This window comes from Mesoplodon densirostris, chromosome 18 (genome assembly GCF_025265405.1).
Source record: "Mesoplodon densirostris isolate mMesDen1 chromosome 18, mMesDen1 primary haplotype, whole genome shotgun sequence".
In the NCBI taxonomy this organism is placed as follows: Eukaryota; Metazoa; Chordata; class Mammalia; order Artiodactyla; family Ziphiidae; genus Mesoplodon; species Mesoplodon densirostris.
In genome coordinates this window covers 10376541-10392789 of record NC_082678.1, presented here as the reverse complement: position 1 = coordinate 10392789, position 16249 = coordinate 10376541, and the positions used below count along the sequence as shown (strand labels likewise).

Below are 16249 nucleotides of genomic sequence, written 5' to 3'. Positions count from 1 at the left end.
TGTATAACTGAATTACTTTGCTATACACCTGAAACTAACACAACACTGTAAATCAACTATACTCCATTAAAATTTAAAAAAACCATTGTATATTTTCTAGAGGTATATTTTTAATTCCATATTAGTTATTTTTCAAGTTTCTCTTGTAAGCACAAAAAACTTTACATGAATAGGTTATAAAATATACAAAATGCAAAACCAGGGCTGAAAAGTACTTGTGAAATAGTTTTTAAAATTCAAGGACATTAAAAAAAACAATTTTCCTGAAATGGGAAAACATTTTATACCTATTCTCACAGTTCCAAATGAAATACAATAATAATCCACACATATATTCCTCTAGTATATATTTAAATATTAAAATTCTATAATTGAGATGTCCAATTTAAAGACAGAGTTTAGAATATAGGTTTGATCCTCGTTCCCTACTCAGATTCCCTCAGATTAAAGGAAAATATCCAAATGTTTACTTTTTAACTTTACTATTTGGCTATGGTAATTATCTCTATGATATGTACATAATTCAAATATATATAAAATCAATTAGTGCTGTTATAAAATCTCTTACGACATTTTGATACTTACTCTTAACAAATCATCTATTCTTCCTTCCTTCTTCTCTAAGTCAGAATTCTTACTGTTTTCTAGTGCAGATATTTTTTCTATTGTGAGGTCAGACTATAAAGAGAAAACAAATTTAGGATTAGTCTCAAAATACTACATGTCATCACATTTTTCTCATTACTTTTCTGAACAAAAAGCACTTGACAACACAACCAGCCTGGAATCACACGGCTCAAGAACTTACATCTGCTTTCCTCATCTCATTCTTTAAGCATTATGTTCTGCTGCACCTGCCCTTCAAAAATATATTAGCTCTGGAATCGAATATATGAATTTTCAAACTGCTGTGCACTGAACAGCACAGAAACATACTACTCTAGAAATGAAACTAACTTTGAATAGAAAAGGCCATCAGAGGAGACAGGACCCAAATCTCTAAACGACAAACATGCCACCTAGTGGAAACAAAGAGTAACCAGAAGGGAGAGATGAACGCTCAACTATCTAAGTCTGTTCAACTGTTCAAAAAAAATCTGTCAACTATTCAAAAGCTTAATTCAAATAAAATTGAAAATCTGCTCCTGAGGGTTGTTTAGCTCCTGCATCTTAAGAAATTCTCCTAGATTGCCAAGCATCCTGTCTTGAAGGCAACACAGTGCCAACGGGCTTCAAGAAAACCAGGTATAATATTTGGCTAGCTCAATACCACAAAATGGAGGATATATCTACTATCCTTTTCAGATATTATCTTTGAACATTCACAACATTCCCTAAATTAAGGAGTTTCTGAAGACTAAGGAGAAATTATGTTGGTGTGCCACATATTAAAGAAGTTTAAAACAAGAATTTACTGTATAGCGTAGGGAACTATATTCAATAACTTGTAAAAAACTACAATGGAAAAGAATTGGAAAAAAAGAATATAGACATATACATATATATGTATAACCGAATTACTTTGCTTTACACCTGAAATTAACACAAAATTATAAAATCAACTATATTTCAATAAAAATTTCTAAAAAAAAGAAGTTTAGCTAGGTCTTGCTAAATGAGTATGTACAAGGAAAAAAATAATTACTTTCACAAAGTAGGGAATTAAGATTCACTGAAGCCTACCATAAGCACTGTCCCAACAAGCGTTTTGTATACACTAAGATAATGATAATCAACCACAGTTTTATAGATGCTTTGAACTGAAGAAAACTAAGGCCCAAAAAGATAAGGTATAAGTTGTAGAGCTAGAGTTTGAATCTATGCCTAGAGGTCTTTTCCTTAACATCATGCTGCAGTATAATCATTTCTGCTGCAATACACCAGAAAGGTGAACAAACACCTCAAAAAGTTAAATTAAAAGCACCTTCCAAAAGACTCTAAATATTCATAATGCAAGTTCTGAATACAACGCACACAAATAATGAGGTGAAGCCAGAGAAATAAAGGGACAACAAAGGGAGGACCTAGATTTTACATGTAGTTATTAGTATTTATTCTTCGGCCCCTCTTTTCCTCCTCTGTTTAACAATCACTGACCTACCTGGGTCTGTCTGTGCTGGATGGAGATCTGCTTTTGGGAGCTGCAGGAATGCTCTGTGTTGCCAGATCCCGTAGATGAGGGACTGTTTTGCTGAGCCTGTAATAAAGGTCCATCACCAATCACAAGAAAGTTTTGCATCTTTCTCCACAAACATTTGTATGAATGCAAATGATTAACTCTGCTGATGAAAGTCAAAAGTCAGGGCCATGTAGCCAAGATGAAAGTATAAACAATTCAAATGAAAAGTAAGGGCTAGACATGGTAGCTTAGACTACGTTACTGTAAATAGTTAAAAGCATCAAATGCTTTTAAATGAATTTTTAAAATATGTAAATTATCAAATATGTAAATGCCCTTTTCACTTGTACAGTTGATACCTGAACAATGCATGGGTTAAGGGTGCCGACCACCCCACCCACCCCACTGCCCACAGTGCAGTGAAAATCCACGTATCTAACTTTACAGGCGGCCCTCAGTACCCATGGTTCTGCATCTGCAGATTCAGCCAATCTCAGATGGTGTAGTACTGTAGAATGGATTTGTTGAAAGACAATCCACATATAAGTGGACCTGAGCAATCAGTCCAAACCCATGTTGTCCAAGGGTCAACTGTATTTTAATATGCTTTTGCAGGAAAGGCTGGTGAAGCATCCAAAGCACAGGGGATGCTTGTGACTCCAGGCAGAAAGGACTGTGAACTACTATTCAGAATAGCATCCTAAATCCTCAAACATTATCCATGAACATGCAGTTTTCCAAAAAATCCTGGTTGATTTCCAATACTGTCACTTGCTTACTGTGACTTTTACACATAAATGATGGGGCATTCTAAGGCATTTTCAAATTTACAAGGTTTAGGACTTAATATAATTCAACTGTTCAAGAATATGCAATCATTATACAGATGGTCCCCAACTTAACAATGGTTCCACTTAACGATTTTTCAACTTTAAGATGGTGTGAAAGCAATACACATTCAGTAGAAATGGTACTTCAAATTTTGAATTTTGGTCTTTTCCTGGGTTAGCAACATATGGCACAATACTTTTTCATGATGCTAGGCAGCAGCAGCGAGCCACAGCTCCCAGTCAGCCACACAATCATGAGGGTAAACAACCCAATACACTTACAACCATTCTGTACCAGACAATCATATTGGGTTTTGCTTTCACTACAGTATTCAATAAACTACATGAGATTCAACACTGTATTACAAAACAGGTTTTGTGTTGGGTGACTTTGCCCAACTGTAGGCTAATGTTAAGTGTTCTGAGCACATTTAAGGTAAGCAAGGCTAAGCTATGGTATGTTCGGTAGGTTTGGTGTATTAAACACATTTTGACTTACGAATGATATTTTCAATTTATGATGTATTTATCAGGACCTAATTCCCATCATAAGTGGAGGAAGACCTGTACTTCAGAAAGTCCTTTTAAAAACAAAATTGTACCCAACACAATACAACCCATCATAGACATAATTAGAAAATACTGGATATTCTGGGGATTATGGGCTAATGGCAAGATAGTATTATCATTTCATCAGAGAATACAGTGTTTCCACATATGTAAATTTTTTGATACTTCCTATATATTCCTTTAATTATTTTCTTATTCGTGAACATTAAAACAATGTATAACCACCACTTATTGAGCAATTATCACCATGATCACACAGTCCTTACAAAACTGTATAAGGTAGTTATTATTTCCACTTATACATAAAGAAAATGCAAATCCAAGATATTAAGCACCTACGTGCAGTCAAAGCTAGTTAGTGGGGGAACAAGAATAGAGGGCTATCTGCATCCACAATAACCGATCTCTATGACCACGGTACACTGACTGCCTCACATCAACAGTTACAGGTACTGTTGTGAGCAGGCCACAAGCAAGCTAAGCACTTCATACACATAATTACACTGAGGGCTCACAACAGCCTTGTAAGGTAGGCAGTATTATCATCTCCATTTTTATTTATTCATTCAACAAGTACTCACTGAGAACACCCTACGTCTAAGCATTGTGTTAGGTGCTAGGGACACAGTGGCCAAGAAAAACAGAAACAAAACCCACAGACCCAGTCATTACTCTGCCTTATAACGCTTACAATCCAAGAGAAGATGTATTAAGTACTCGATAAATACCTGTTGAAAGAAATTGTTAAATAAACAATCATATAATAAATGCAAAATTGCAATTAGGATACGTGCTATAAGAGTACACAGCAGGGTACATAACCTAACTTAATGAGTTGGGGATGAATTCCTTGAGAAAGTAATATCAGAGTTAAGATTTGAAGGAAATAAGCAATCAAAGAAAGGAGATGATGGGGTCATTCCAGGTTCTCACATTCCATACAAGAACCTTAGGGGAAGAGAGAAGAATGATGTGAGGATCAAAGAAGTAAAAAAAGAGGAGTCAGTCTCTAAGAGGTTAAACAATGCGCACAGCCTGTAAGTCAGAGCAGCGACTAGAGCCAGGTCTAGGAGAGTCTAAATAACTGAAAATGTTCCCCATTCTTTCTACAATGTGGCAAATCCAACCTTGTCTTACTGATTAAGGGTCATCATTATAAAATTCACATATATTGGGTTTCCCTGGTGGCACAGTGGTTAAGAATCCACCTGCCAGTGCAGGGGACACGGGTCCAAGCTCTGGTTCGGGAAGATTCCACATGCCCCGGAGCAACTAAGCCTGTGCGCCACAACTACTGAGCCTGCGCTCTAGAGCCCGCGAGCCACAACTACTGAGCCTGCGCACCTAGAGCCCGTGCCCCACAACAAGAGAAGCGACCTCAATGAGAATCCTGCACACCGCAACGAGGAGTAGCCCCCGCTCGCCGCAATTAGAGAAAGACTGTGCGCAGCAACGAGGACCCGACACAACCAAAAAAAATAAATTAATAAAATAAATTTATTAAAAAATAAATAAATAAACTCACATATCATACTGCACTATGATACAAGCATTACCTCCTTCAGTTATCATTAGGTTGCTCTTACAACCCTCTCCTTTTAAAATCTGTCCCTAAACAAACATGACTTTGAGCAGCTTTTATAATAAAAGTCAATAAGAATCACATGACCAGCTAAAAAGGCCCTTCTATGAACTTCTAGATTTTGGTATATGGGCTTTGTTAAAATGCTTTTTTAACATGTGCTCATTTCTAAGTTTTCTTTCAGCAAACCAATATTGCTAGAATGTGATTCAAGAGGATGTTTCCAAATTAAAGCTCTCTGTAAAAATGTACATATAAATAGCCCCATGATAAGAAGTAAAAATGTAGAAAGTTAACTGAGGAAGTGGGACAGAGGTAAGGAGGTAGCAAATCCTCATGAAAATGAAAATACTACTTTCAAAAGGTAAAAGAACTAAAAAATATAAGGACCTACTGTGACAAGTGAATCCATGGTAGAAAAACATGCTCTAATTCTGATCATTCATTAGATATTAATTATGAACCTCTGTGCCTGGTCCTGTGTTAAACACTAGGAGTGCAACACTGGAAAACAAAGAGAGCTTACAGTCTCCCAACAAGTCCACGATTACAGAATCATGTCCTCGAGAAATGAGAACAGAAGTCGATGGCCTTGCTAAGCGGGCCACTGTAGCTGTAAATTTAGTCCAACTCCTACTTTGCAAAACATTCTCCCCAAACTTCCGAATTCTTTGTTCCTATTATAAAAGTAATATTAGCTTCTAATTCATGATTACAGGCTGGATCTCCCAAAGTCCTACTGATATTCAGAGATTTTTAAAAAATAAAATCATAATAGCTCTAAGAAACAAGGGAGAGTTGAGAATCAGAAATTTTTTTAAACTTTAAATTTTAAGAAACATTCAAAAGCAGTTGGGATCAGACTGATAGAGAAAGTGAAATAAAGGAATTCACAGCTGAAAACATCAGCAGTAAAACAGGCTGGGCCTTTTCAAGAGAGCTCCTCCAAAGCCTCACAATGAGATTTACCTTTAAAAAAACCAGGAGTGACCCATGGGACAATTATCAGACATTTAAAACCTATATGGGGCTTCCCTGATAGTGCAGTGGTTAAGAATCTGCCTGCCAATGAAGGAGACACGGGTTCGAGCCCTGGTCCAGGAAGATCCCACGTGCCGCGGAGCAACCAAGCCTGTGTGCCACAACTACTGAAGCCTGTGCTCTAGAGCCCACGAGCCACAGCTACTGAAGCCCGCGCACCTCGAGCCCGTGCTCCGCAACAAGAGAAGCCACCGCAATGAGAAGCCTGCGCACCGCAACGAAGAGTAGCCCCCACGCGCAGCAACGAAGAACCAATGCAGCCATAAATAAATAAACAAACAAAAAAACAACCTATTTATTTATTTGTAAACAACTAAATACATAAATAAAACCTATACTGTCCAATAGGGTCCTCTCTTGATCTCTTCCTAGCATAATGAGGGCCCTGGATACTACTGCTTCTGACCCAAGGGTAAAGCACAAGAACTGGTCTCTTAAATAAAAAACAAACATGTAAATATTTAAAAATGGAAAATAAGTGGGTCCAGGGGAGGGCTCCTGCTATAAGTACAGTACCCCTGCCCTCCACAACTGACACAATGGAGGAAGAAATGGAATACATCACTAAGAGTGAAATAGTTACCTATCAAAACAATGCCCTCATTTCCATTTTTGTAAAGGAGCTGGTCTTTCTGCCTACAGTTTGCGAGATGCTTACACAGGGAAAACAAGTCACCGCCTCCCAATCCCCAGAATGGTGGGCTATTTGCGAAGCAGTACTATGCCACTGCAGGGAAAAATCCATGCCAACAACCTATGTTAATTACCCTAATAGTACTGCATTCAAGTAAAGCTAAACATACATTTTCAAGAAAACAAAGAGCACAAAAGGGAAGATCCAACATGAAAAAACAAAACCTGATCCAAAAGAAAACAGAGAATTCAATAAAAACAACTTTAAAAATAAAGTATGTTCAGAGAGGGTCGAAAGCATACTATATCTATAAAAATGAAAAAGCAGCAAAGAACATGAAAAATAAACTTGATAAAATAAGATTACCAAAATTTAAAAAACTGAATAGATGAGCTAAGTAACAAAACGGACACAGTTGAACACAGAATATCTGGAAAACAATGTCAAGAAAATCTCCCAGAAGATAAAACAGAAAGTCAAACAGAGCAGGAAAGAAAAGTTAAGAAACATGAACAGCAAGAGGCTCCAGAACTATCTAACAGGCTTTTAGGAGGAAAAGAACAGAGGGAAAGATATATTCAAAGGACAGTAAAACAAAGTTTCTCTGAGGTTAAAAGGTAAATTTTAAGACTGAAAAAGCCTATGATATGACAAGCAACATTAATGGAGGAAAAGACAAATAGTGGATGGACCTCAAGAACAAAAAGATACCATCTGATCATCTCAATAGATGTAGAAAAAGCATCCAACACCCTTTCATGATAAACTCAACAAACTCAGAACAGAAGGGAACTTTTTCAATCCTGAAAGAGGCTGCCTCTGAAAAACATTTGCAATAGCATGAAAAAGAATAAATTCTTAGAAATAATTTGAACAAAACAAGGGCAAAATCTATAGATCAAAAACTCCGAACCTTATTAAAAAGAAATGAAAGATACCTAAATAAATGGACAGCTATCTCATATTCATGGATTGGAAGACAATATTTTTGTGAAGGCAATACTCCCCAAAGTAACCTACAGAGTTAGCGCAATTGCTATAAATTCCATCTGGTCTGTTTACAGAAATTGAAAAGCTGATCCTAAAGTTCATATGGAAATGCAAGGGATCCAACAGCCAAAACAATCTACAAACTACATTTTTTAAAATTAAGGGTTTTAAGAACATCTTGTATAATGTTAAAAGATGTAGCTTTCAAGGAAATAACAGACCATGTATTAAAAAAAAAAAAAAAAAAAGATCAGTTAGACCTTGACAACTAGAACTGTCTCATTCAACCAAACTAATTCAATGACTAGGACTGTCTTCTTCTTCTCAGTGAATCCAATAAAATCATTTGGTCTTACAGTGCCCAGTAATGAAACAACCATAATATTGTAGGTGCTCCTTAAGTGTTTTCAAGTTGTAGAAAAATTTATAAAGCAGAAAAACTCAATTATAGTTAAAATAACAAACAAAATACCACACACAATGTAACAATAACTAAAAAAGTGAAAGATGAAAAAGGAAGCTGGGTGATAGTATGTTAAACTCATCTCTTATAATGGGGAGTAAACAGACCTTGTTTAAAGTTGATTATTCAAGAGGGACTTCCCTGGTGGTCCAGGGGTTAAGAATCTGCCTTCCCAGAAGACCGAAATAGACATTCCTCCAAAGAAGATACACAGCTTGCCAACAAACACATAAAAGGACACTCAACATCACATGCAAATCAAAACTACAATGAGGTATCACCTCACACCAGTCAGAATGGCCATCATCAAAAAATCTACAAACAATAAATGCTGGAGAGGGTGTGGAGAAAAGGGAACCCTCTTGCACTGTTGGTAGGAATGTAAATTGATACAGCCACTATGGAGAACAGTATGGAGGTTCCTTAAAAAACTAAAAATAGGGCTTCCCTGGTGGCGCAGTGGTTGAGAGTCCGCCTGCCGATGCAGGGAACACGGGTTCGTGCCCTGGTCCGGGAAGATCCCACATGCCGCGGAGTGGCTGGGCCCGTGAGCCATGGCCTCTGAGCCTGTGCGTCCAGAGCCTGTGCTCCACAATGGGAGAGGCCACAACAGTGAGAGGCCCGCGTACCTCAAAAAAAAAAAAAAAAAAAAACCTAAAAATAGAACTACCATACGACCGAGCAATCCCACTACTGGGCATATACCCTGAGAAAACCGTAATTCAAAAAGAGTCATGGGGCTTCCCTGGTGGCGCAGTGGTTGAGAGTCTGCCTGCCGATGCAGGGGACACGGGTTCGTGCCCCGGTCCGGGAAGATCCCACATGCCGCGAAGCGGCTGGGCCCGTGAGCCATGGCCGCTGAGCCTGCGCGTCCGGAGCCTGTGCTCCGCAACGGGAGAGGCCACAACAGTGAGAGACCCACATACAGCAGAAAAAAAAAAAAAAGAGTCATGTACCACAATGTTCATTGCAGCTCTATTTATAATAGCCAGGACATGGAAGAAACCTAAATGTCCATCAACAGATGAATGGATAAAGAAGATGTGGCACATATATACAATGGAATATCACTCAGCCATAAAAAGAAACAAAAGTGAGTTATTTCTAGTGAGGTGGATGGACCTAGGGTCTGTCATACAGAGTGAGTCTGAAAGAGAAAAACAAATACCGTATGCTAACACATATATATGGAACCAAAAAAAAAAAAAAAAAAAGGTTCTGATGAACCAAGGAGCAGGACAGGAATAAAGACGCAGACGTAGAGAATGAACTTGAGGTCACGGGGAGGAGGAAGGGTAAGCTGGGACGAAGTGAAAGAGTGACATGGACACATATACACTACCAAATGTAAAACAGATAGCTAGTGGGAAGCAGCCACATAGCACAGGGAGATCAACTCGGTGCTTTGTGACCACCTAGAGTGGTGGGATGCGGGGGTGGGAGGGAGATGCAAGAGGGAGGGGATATGGGGATAAATGTACATGTATAGCTGATTCACTTTGTCATAAAGCAGAAACTAACACACCATTGTAAAGCAACTGTACTCCAATAAAGATGTTAAAAAAAAAAAAAAATCTGCCTTCCAATGCAGGGGATGCGGGTTTGATCCCTGGTCAGGGAACTAAGATCCCACAAGCCCACGCGCCACACCTAAGACCCGACGCAGCCAAAAGATATAAATAAATATTCAAAAAAAATAAAGGTGATTACACAAGAGATAATTTGACGTTAAAATGGTATTCAGTAGAAAAATCTAAAACACAAACAAGAGTGGTTGTCTGAGGAACACAAAGGAAAGAATTTTACTCTTCTCCATCACTTTAATTTTTTGTGGGCCATATGCATGTATTATTTTTACAATTTAGAAAATTATACGCTTATAATTTTAAAAATTAATTTCCTATGTTGAAATATATAAAATTATGTAACAATACAATTTTAAACATTTAAAGGCTCAAACTCATAATATGCTGCCACCTATTTTTATTTATCAATATCTATCTATAGATCTTTCATTGTTAGCACATATATATCTATCTCACTTCTTTGATCAACGGTAGAGCATTCCACTGTATATATGTATTACATTTTATTTCACTAGTCCTTATATGAAAGATGCTCTCATTAATTCATACGACATATAATTACACTGAGTGTCTATGAGAGCAGATCCAGTTCCAGCACTGGAGATACAGAAGTGAACAAGCAAAGTCCCTGACCTGATGGAGCTTACATTCCAGTGGAGGGGAGGTAGTGTGGGAATGGGGAGTGAGACAAAGAAGTAAATTATAGCAGGTCAGTTGGTGATAAGACCAAGAAGAAAACATAGGGCACAGGAGCAACACAATGTGTGGGGTGGGCAGGAAGTGGTGATATTTTATACAGTGCAGCCTCTCTGATAGGTTGTAAATTTAAGCAGAGACTAGAGAGAACTGAGGGAGCAAGGCATGCTGGTATCTAGAGGAAGAATGTTAAGGCAAAGCCAACAGCAAGCGCAAAAGCCCTGAGGTGAGAGCATGTCAGGTAGTATTTGAGGCAGAAACGTAGGCACTGTGGATGGAACTTGGTGGGGAAGGGAGGTGGCAGTAACAGATGTCAACGTGGTGGGAAGGAGGCCATACAAAGTGCTATGTGCCATTTTAAACACCCGTGGGCAGAGGAGTGGCATGACTGGACGTATGTTTCACTAGGATCACTCTGATCTGTTGAGAACAAAGGCAGAAGCAAAGAGTCCAGTTAGGAGGCTGCCACCATAATCTCAGTGGGAGATTAGACTTGAGTGGTAGTCATTAAGGGGGGTGGAAGTGGCAGGATTCTGAACATATTTTGAAGGTAAAATCAGTAAGACTTGCTGATGGGTTTGGAATTGGGGTATAAACTAAAGAGATAAGACTAGAAATGGCTCCAAGATTTTTAAACAATTAGAAGAAGAGAGTTGACAATTACTGAGATGTGGAAGAAATGGGGGTCTGGAGTGGGGGAACAAGATGAAGAATTCAGTTTCAGTCATGTTAAATCTGATATGCCTATTAGACATAAAGAGGCAACTGACTACACAGGTCCGGAATTCAGGGCACGGCTCTGGGTAGGAGATATAAATTTGGAAGTCCTCTGCATATAGGTGATAACTGAAACAAAGAAACTAAATGAGATTCTCATTACAGAATGAAGGTAGACAAGAGGTCTGAAGACTGAGCCCTGGGGCACTCCAGTGTTTGGAGATCCGGGAAATGAGGAAGAACCAAAAGAGTAGAAGCCAAGAGAAGACCATGTGCTTGGAGAAGAAGGGACTGTGGCTAATGAATTATATACTGAATAAGTTCTGAGAACTGATTGCTGGATTTAGCAACATGGAGGTCACAGATATCCTTGTTCTAAGTTCCTCTGAAACACTGTGGGGGGACACTGCTTCCAGATGTTTGCAATTTATAAACAATACAATAAATATCTTTGTGTAGTTTTATGGGAATTGAATTTCTGGACCCAAGGATACGTAAACTTAACACTGAGACACATTACCAACTTGTCCAAATGACTGTACCAATTTATAGTCAGTATAAAACTGCATGTGTATCTAAACTATTACCTGCACTAGGAATTATCAAATTAATTAATCCTTGCCAACTTGATAATTCAGAAGAGTTATTTTATTTTGTATTTCTCTATGGCTGAAGTTAAGCACTTTTTCTTGTTATTAGTTATTTGTCTTTTCTTCCTCCTGTAAGACTGCCTGTTCACAGTCTTTGTCGTTTTTTTTTAAAGGAAACTGCTTGTTTCTATCTATTAATTAACATTTGTTATATATTAATGTTAACTCTTTTGCTTTTTTCCTTTTTTATATCACTAACTTTACATCCTGGCTAGAACTGCAGAGAAGCAAAGAGAAACAGAACTGGACTTCCCTGGTGGCACAGTGGTTAAGAATCTGCCTGCCAATGCGGGGGACATGGGTTCGAGCCCTGGTCCAAGAAGATCCTACATGCTTCAGAGCAACTAAGCCCATGCGTCACAACTATCAAGCCTGCGCTTTAGAGCCCGTGCGCCACAACTACTAAAGCCTGCGCACCTACAGCCCGTGCTCCACAACAAGAGAAGCCACCACGAGAAGCCCGCGCACCACAACAAAGAGTAGCCCCTGCTCTCCGCAACTAGAGAAAGCCTGCATGCAGCAAGAAAGACCCAATGCAGCCAAAAATAAATAAATATATTTATTTTAAAAAAAAAAAAAGAAAAAAGAGAGAGAGAAACAGAACTATACCAAAGCTTTTAGGCCTTTGGTTTTTATACTGCTTCCATGTTTCTTCTTCAGACATGATTATTTTCTTACTCCTCTGTCATCTCTCTTCCACATGAGAGCAATCTGGCTGTAGCATGTGCAACTCCTCTGACAGCCTGAGTACTAGGTGACAGGACTGAGCAGGTGGTTGTCCTTCACGTGTACCCGCCCCCAGCCTGCATGCCCATACCTCTGACGGAAGGCTCGCATCAGGGGAACGAGTTCTTGCTAATCAAAATCCTGTGTATTTGACTATGTGCCTGTCACACAATGAAATATATACATAGAGAGACAAACATTCTCTAAAACAACATTACTGCATTCTCATACAAACTATTCCATACTACTGTCAGGCCCACTCAAAATATTATACTGATCAATTCTCCCATTTTACGTTTTGTCTCCTTTGCCACTGAAGCACAAAATTATACTGTCTTCACACAAGAAGTTTCTCCATTCTTTCGATGTTAAACAACAACAAAAAAATTTGTACGTTTTTAAAAAGCTGTATTACCTCTTTTTTGAGGGAAAGCAGTAATAACTACAAGAAAGTATTCCAAAGCAGAGAGATGGTGGGCCATTGTGGTGGCAGTGGAGATGGTAAGAGATGGTCAGATTCTGGATATAAGTATATTTTCTGATGGATTAGATGTAGAATGTGAGGAAAAACAGGCATTAAGGATAAAGCCATGTGCATTAGTCCTCTATTGCTCTGCAACAAATTACCCCCAAACTTACAGAACTGTGAGGTAATAAATGGGTGCTGTTTTAAGCTGAGGAAGGAAGGAAGGGAGGGAGGGAGGGAGGGAGGAATCGATCCAAATAATACACAATGATCCCTATCTAATTATATTATTTTTATCTCCTTTCCTTAAGACACCCACCATTCCATGGCCTTTCTTAATACAATCGCATGTGGGTTAATACCAGAGATTAGAAATTTATTTGCTCAGAATCCACAGAGCAAATAAAGAGGAAACAGATTATTACTGGAGAAAATGAACCAGTAAGAGGGAAAGAAATTTTGATCAATGGTGACATCAGCTCTAAATGATGCCCCTAAAAATGGAGGAATAGGGCAATGGGGCTTTCTCTTGCTTTATACCATCCTTGGCAACAAACAGGTACTTGGTAGGGCAAAGAAACCAAGAAACGCAACAACTTTTAAGCCAAACTGCATTATAATTCGGCAAGTAAAAAATGGGGGTCAAACATTTATAATAATCAAATTCTTGTTCTTCAAGGAAGAAGAAAGAAGCAAGCTGAAAGGAGCAGACACGGAGCCAAATCTTCTTGGAAAAAGTAACTGTGCTAACACTCTGAAGAAGTGAGAGCAGGCAAGCATGTAGGCTGCCCAAGCACCACATGGGGGAAATGACTGGTGAGCCTGCCCATCCCCACACTAAGATTTTATTAACTTCAATATTACTTTAAATAAGTGATGGCTGGAGTTTGGAGATTTTATTTTTAATTCTAATGGAATTTGATTCCATTATTACAATTATTTTCTTTTCTTCTTTGTCAACCTAAGATTGTGTTTTCCTTCCCATGGTACACTCAGACTTTGACGGAGCAGTCTCTCTCAGCCCCCTTGAACCAAGCAGGACTGAGTACAAACACATACCTTTAGAAGTAACACAGAGTTAGAAATCATCATCTGTCCACCAAAGTAATTACTCAAACTTCATCTCAGAGCTCCAGGAAAACAAGGACCTGCATGAACTTGGCCTTAGTACTCACTGAAACAAAAGTGAAGCAGAGGCCAGCTCCCCTCTGTGCCAGCTGCTCTGTGTCGAGCCGCGGTTTTGCCAGCATCACTGACATCAGGGTTGGCAGAGCAGACTGCTCCTCTGGTACCTCCTTTGCAGCACTGCCATCTAAACCATAGAGGGGCTGTTCTACTCGCCGCTGGAAAACATTAGAGAAAACACACAAATTACATGAGAAAGAAAATCTGATACTGCCAAAACATGCAACAGATTAAAACACGGTTATCAGATATAAGGATTTTTTTAAGAAAACACCTCTGCAAACAAATGTGGAAAGCATAACAACATTATCACTGGATTATGACCTATCTAAAAACCTGAGTTAGTATCTTACTCAAATTCCATAAAATTACATTTTAATGGTTCTATATTTACATAACTCTGAATTTGCAGGTTACTTTGTAGAGTTCAACAAACAACTGCATAATACCCTCAATTCTACAAAGGAAATGCTATTTCTCTCCTCTAGATTAACAAAGATTAAGGCATTTGTCCCCTACTCTACAGGAAGAACTTATTTTCACTCTATTCTATTCTCACCCTACTATACCTATATGCAAAAATATAAAATAAATACAAACAAAAGAATATACCACAATCATGTACGGTTTATTCCAGGAATGTAAGGATAGTTCATTATTCTCTCTACTGATGTAATTCATTAAATTAATTTGGGGGGTGAGGGTGGGCAGAGAATCAAAATTCTTTCCTTTAGACCCCAAACAAGATTTGCACATTGTTGGGCAATGCGTAAAAAAAACCCCACAGAAACTGGGAGTATCCCTGTTTAACACAACAAAGAGTATTTTTTCAGAAATAAACAGAAATATAATTAATGGTGCTATACTTGAGGCACTTTCATTAAAATTGGGAACTAGTTAGGGGTTAATACATTAATATCATAATCATTCACCATTATCATAAATTTTTAGCCAAAGTGATAAGGAAAACAATATGAGGTATAAATATTAGAAAATATTAAACATTAAAAAGTGTCACTTTCGGATGATATAACTATTCACAAAGGAAACCAAACAACGCAACTGAAAAATAACAAATAAGTGTTCAGTAAGATGGCCAAGTATAAAATAAATACACAAAAATCAATAACTTCCCCACATATCACAACTGATTATAATCTGAACAAGTAGTAACAGAAGAAAAAGCAGATTCAAAATATCTGTAAAATACTTAAAAGGAAACTTAAGAAATATGCAGATTACACATTTAAAAAAACCCCACAGCTTCACTGACAAATATAAAAGATGACCTAAATTAAATGGCAATACCATGCTCCTGAGTTAAAATTTTACACATGTCAAATTTCTCTAAAAGTCAATGCTTACTTAGGGCTTTTTGTGTATTTTTGCTTCTGTTTTTGTAAGAGAAGGTGTTGTGGTAGTATAGAGATCATCTAGCTTCTCTCTTGCTCTTTTGGGGGATTGTTTTGTGGATTTTCACGGGTTAATTTTGAGGTCCACTTGGAAAAATAATCAAAATTAGCCACATAATTTTTGATAAAGGGTATCAGGGAACCTGACCAGCTATTAAAACTTACTGCAAAGCAACATTAACCAAAGGAGCATAACACTGGTACAGGAACAGACAGATTGATCAGTGGCACAGAAAATTCAGAAACAGACCCATATAAAATGGATGTATAATTTGTGATTATAGTGCATTTCTAATTAGTGGGAATTTATTACAAAGATGATAGGATATGTGTGTTGATATTAGAAAAAAGGAAAAGTAGATTGCTTCCTTATAGCATACATAAAAATTATAAGAAAATATAAACAAATGCTTTTATGACTTTCTAGTGGTGAAGGACTTTTTAAACATGACAGTAAAAATACAAACCATATAGAAACATCTAAGAGTAAGACAAAACCAGTAAGTCATAAAGGAAAAACACTGATAAATTTGACTACTTCAAACTTTTTGACTTCTGAATGGTAAAAGTCAACATAAAAAA

The 16249-nt window shown here is 37.9% G+C and overlaps 1 protein-coding gene across 5 annotated transcripts in view; it reads right to left on the bottom strand.

Annotated features, from left to right (window-relative positions):
• The window catches only part of TLK2 (tousled like kinase 2), a 109858-nt gene that overhangs the window by 44128 nt on the left and 49481 nt on the right, over positions 1-16249 (bottom strand). For all 5 annotated transcript variants that reach the window (XM_060080666.1, XM_060080664.1, XM_060080665.1 and 2 more), the window contains 3 exons: positions 14246-14413; positions 2102-2197; positions 586-678 (listed from right to left, as the gene is read on the bottom strand). In XM_060080666.1, coding sequence (XP_059936649.1) covers positions 586-678; positions 2102-2197; positions 14246-14413 — 357 coding nt within the window. The remainder of the gene's footprint in view (positions 1-585; positions 679-2101; positions 2198-14245; positions 14414-16249) is intronic.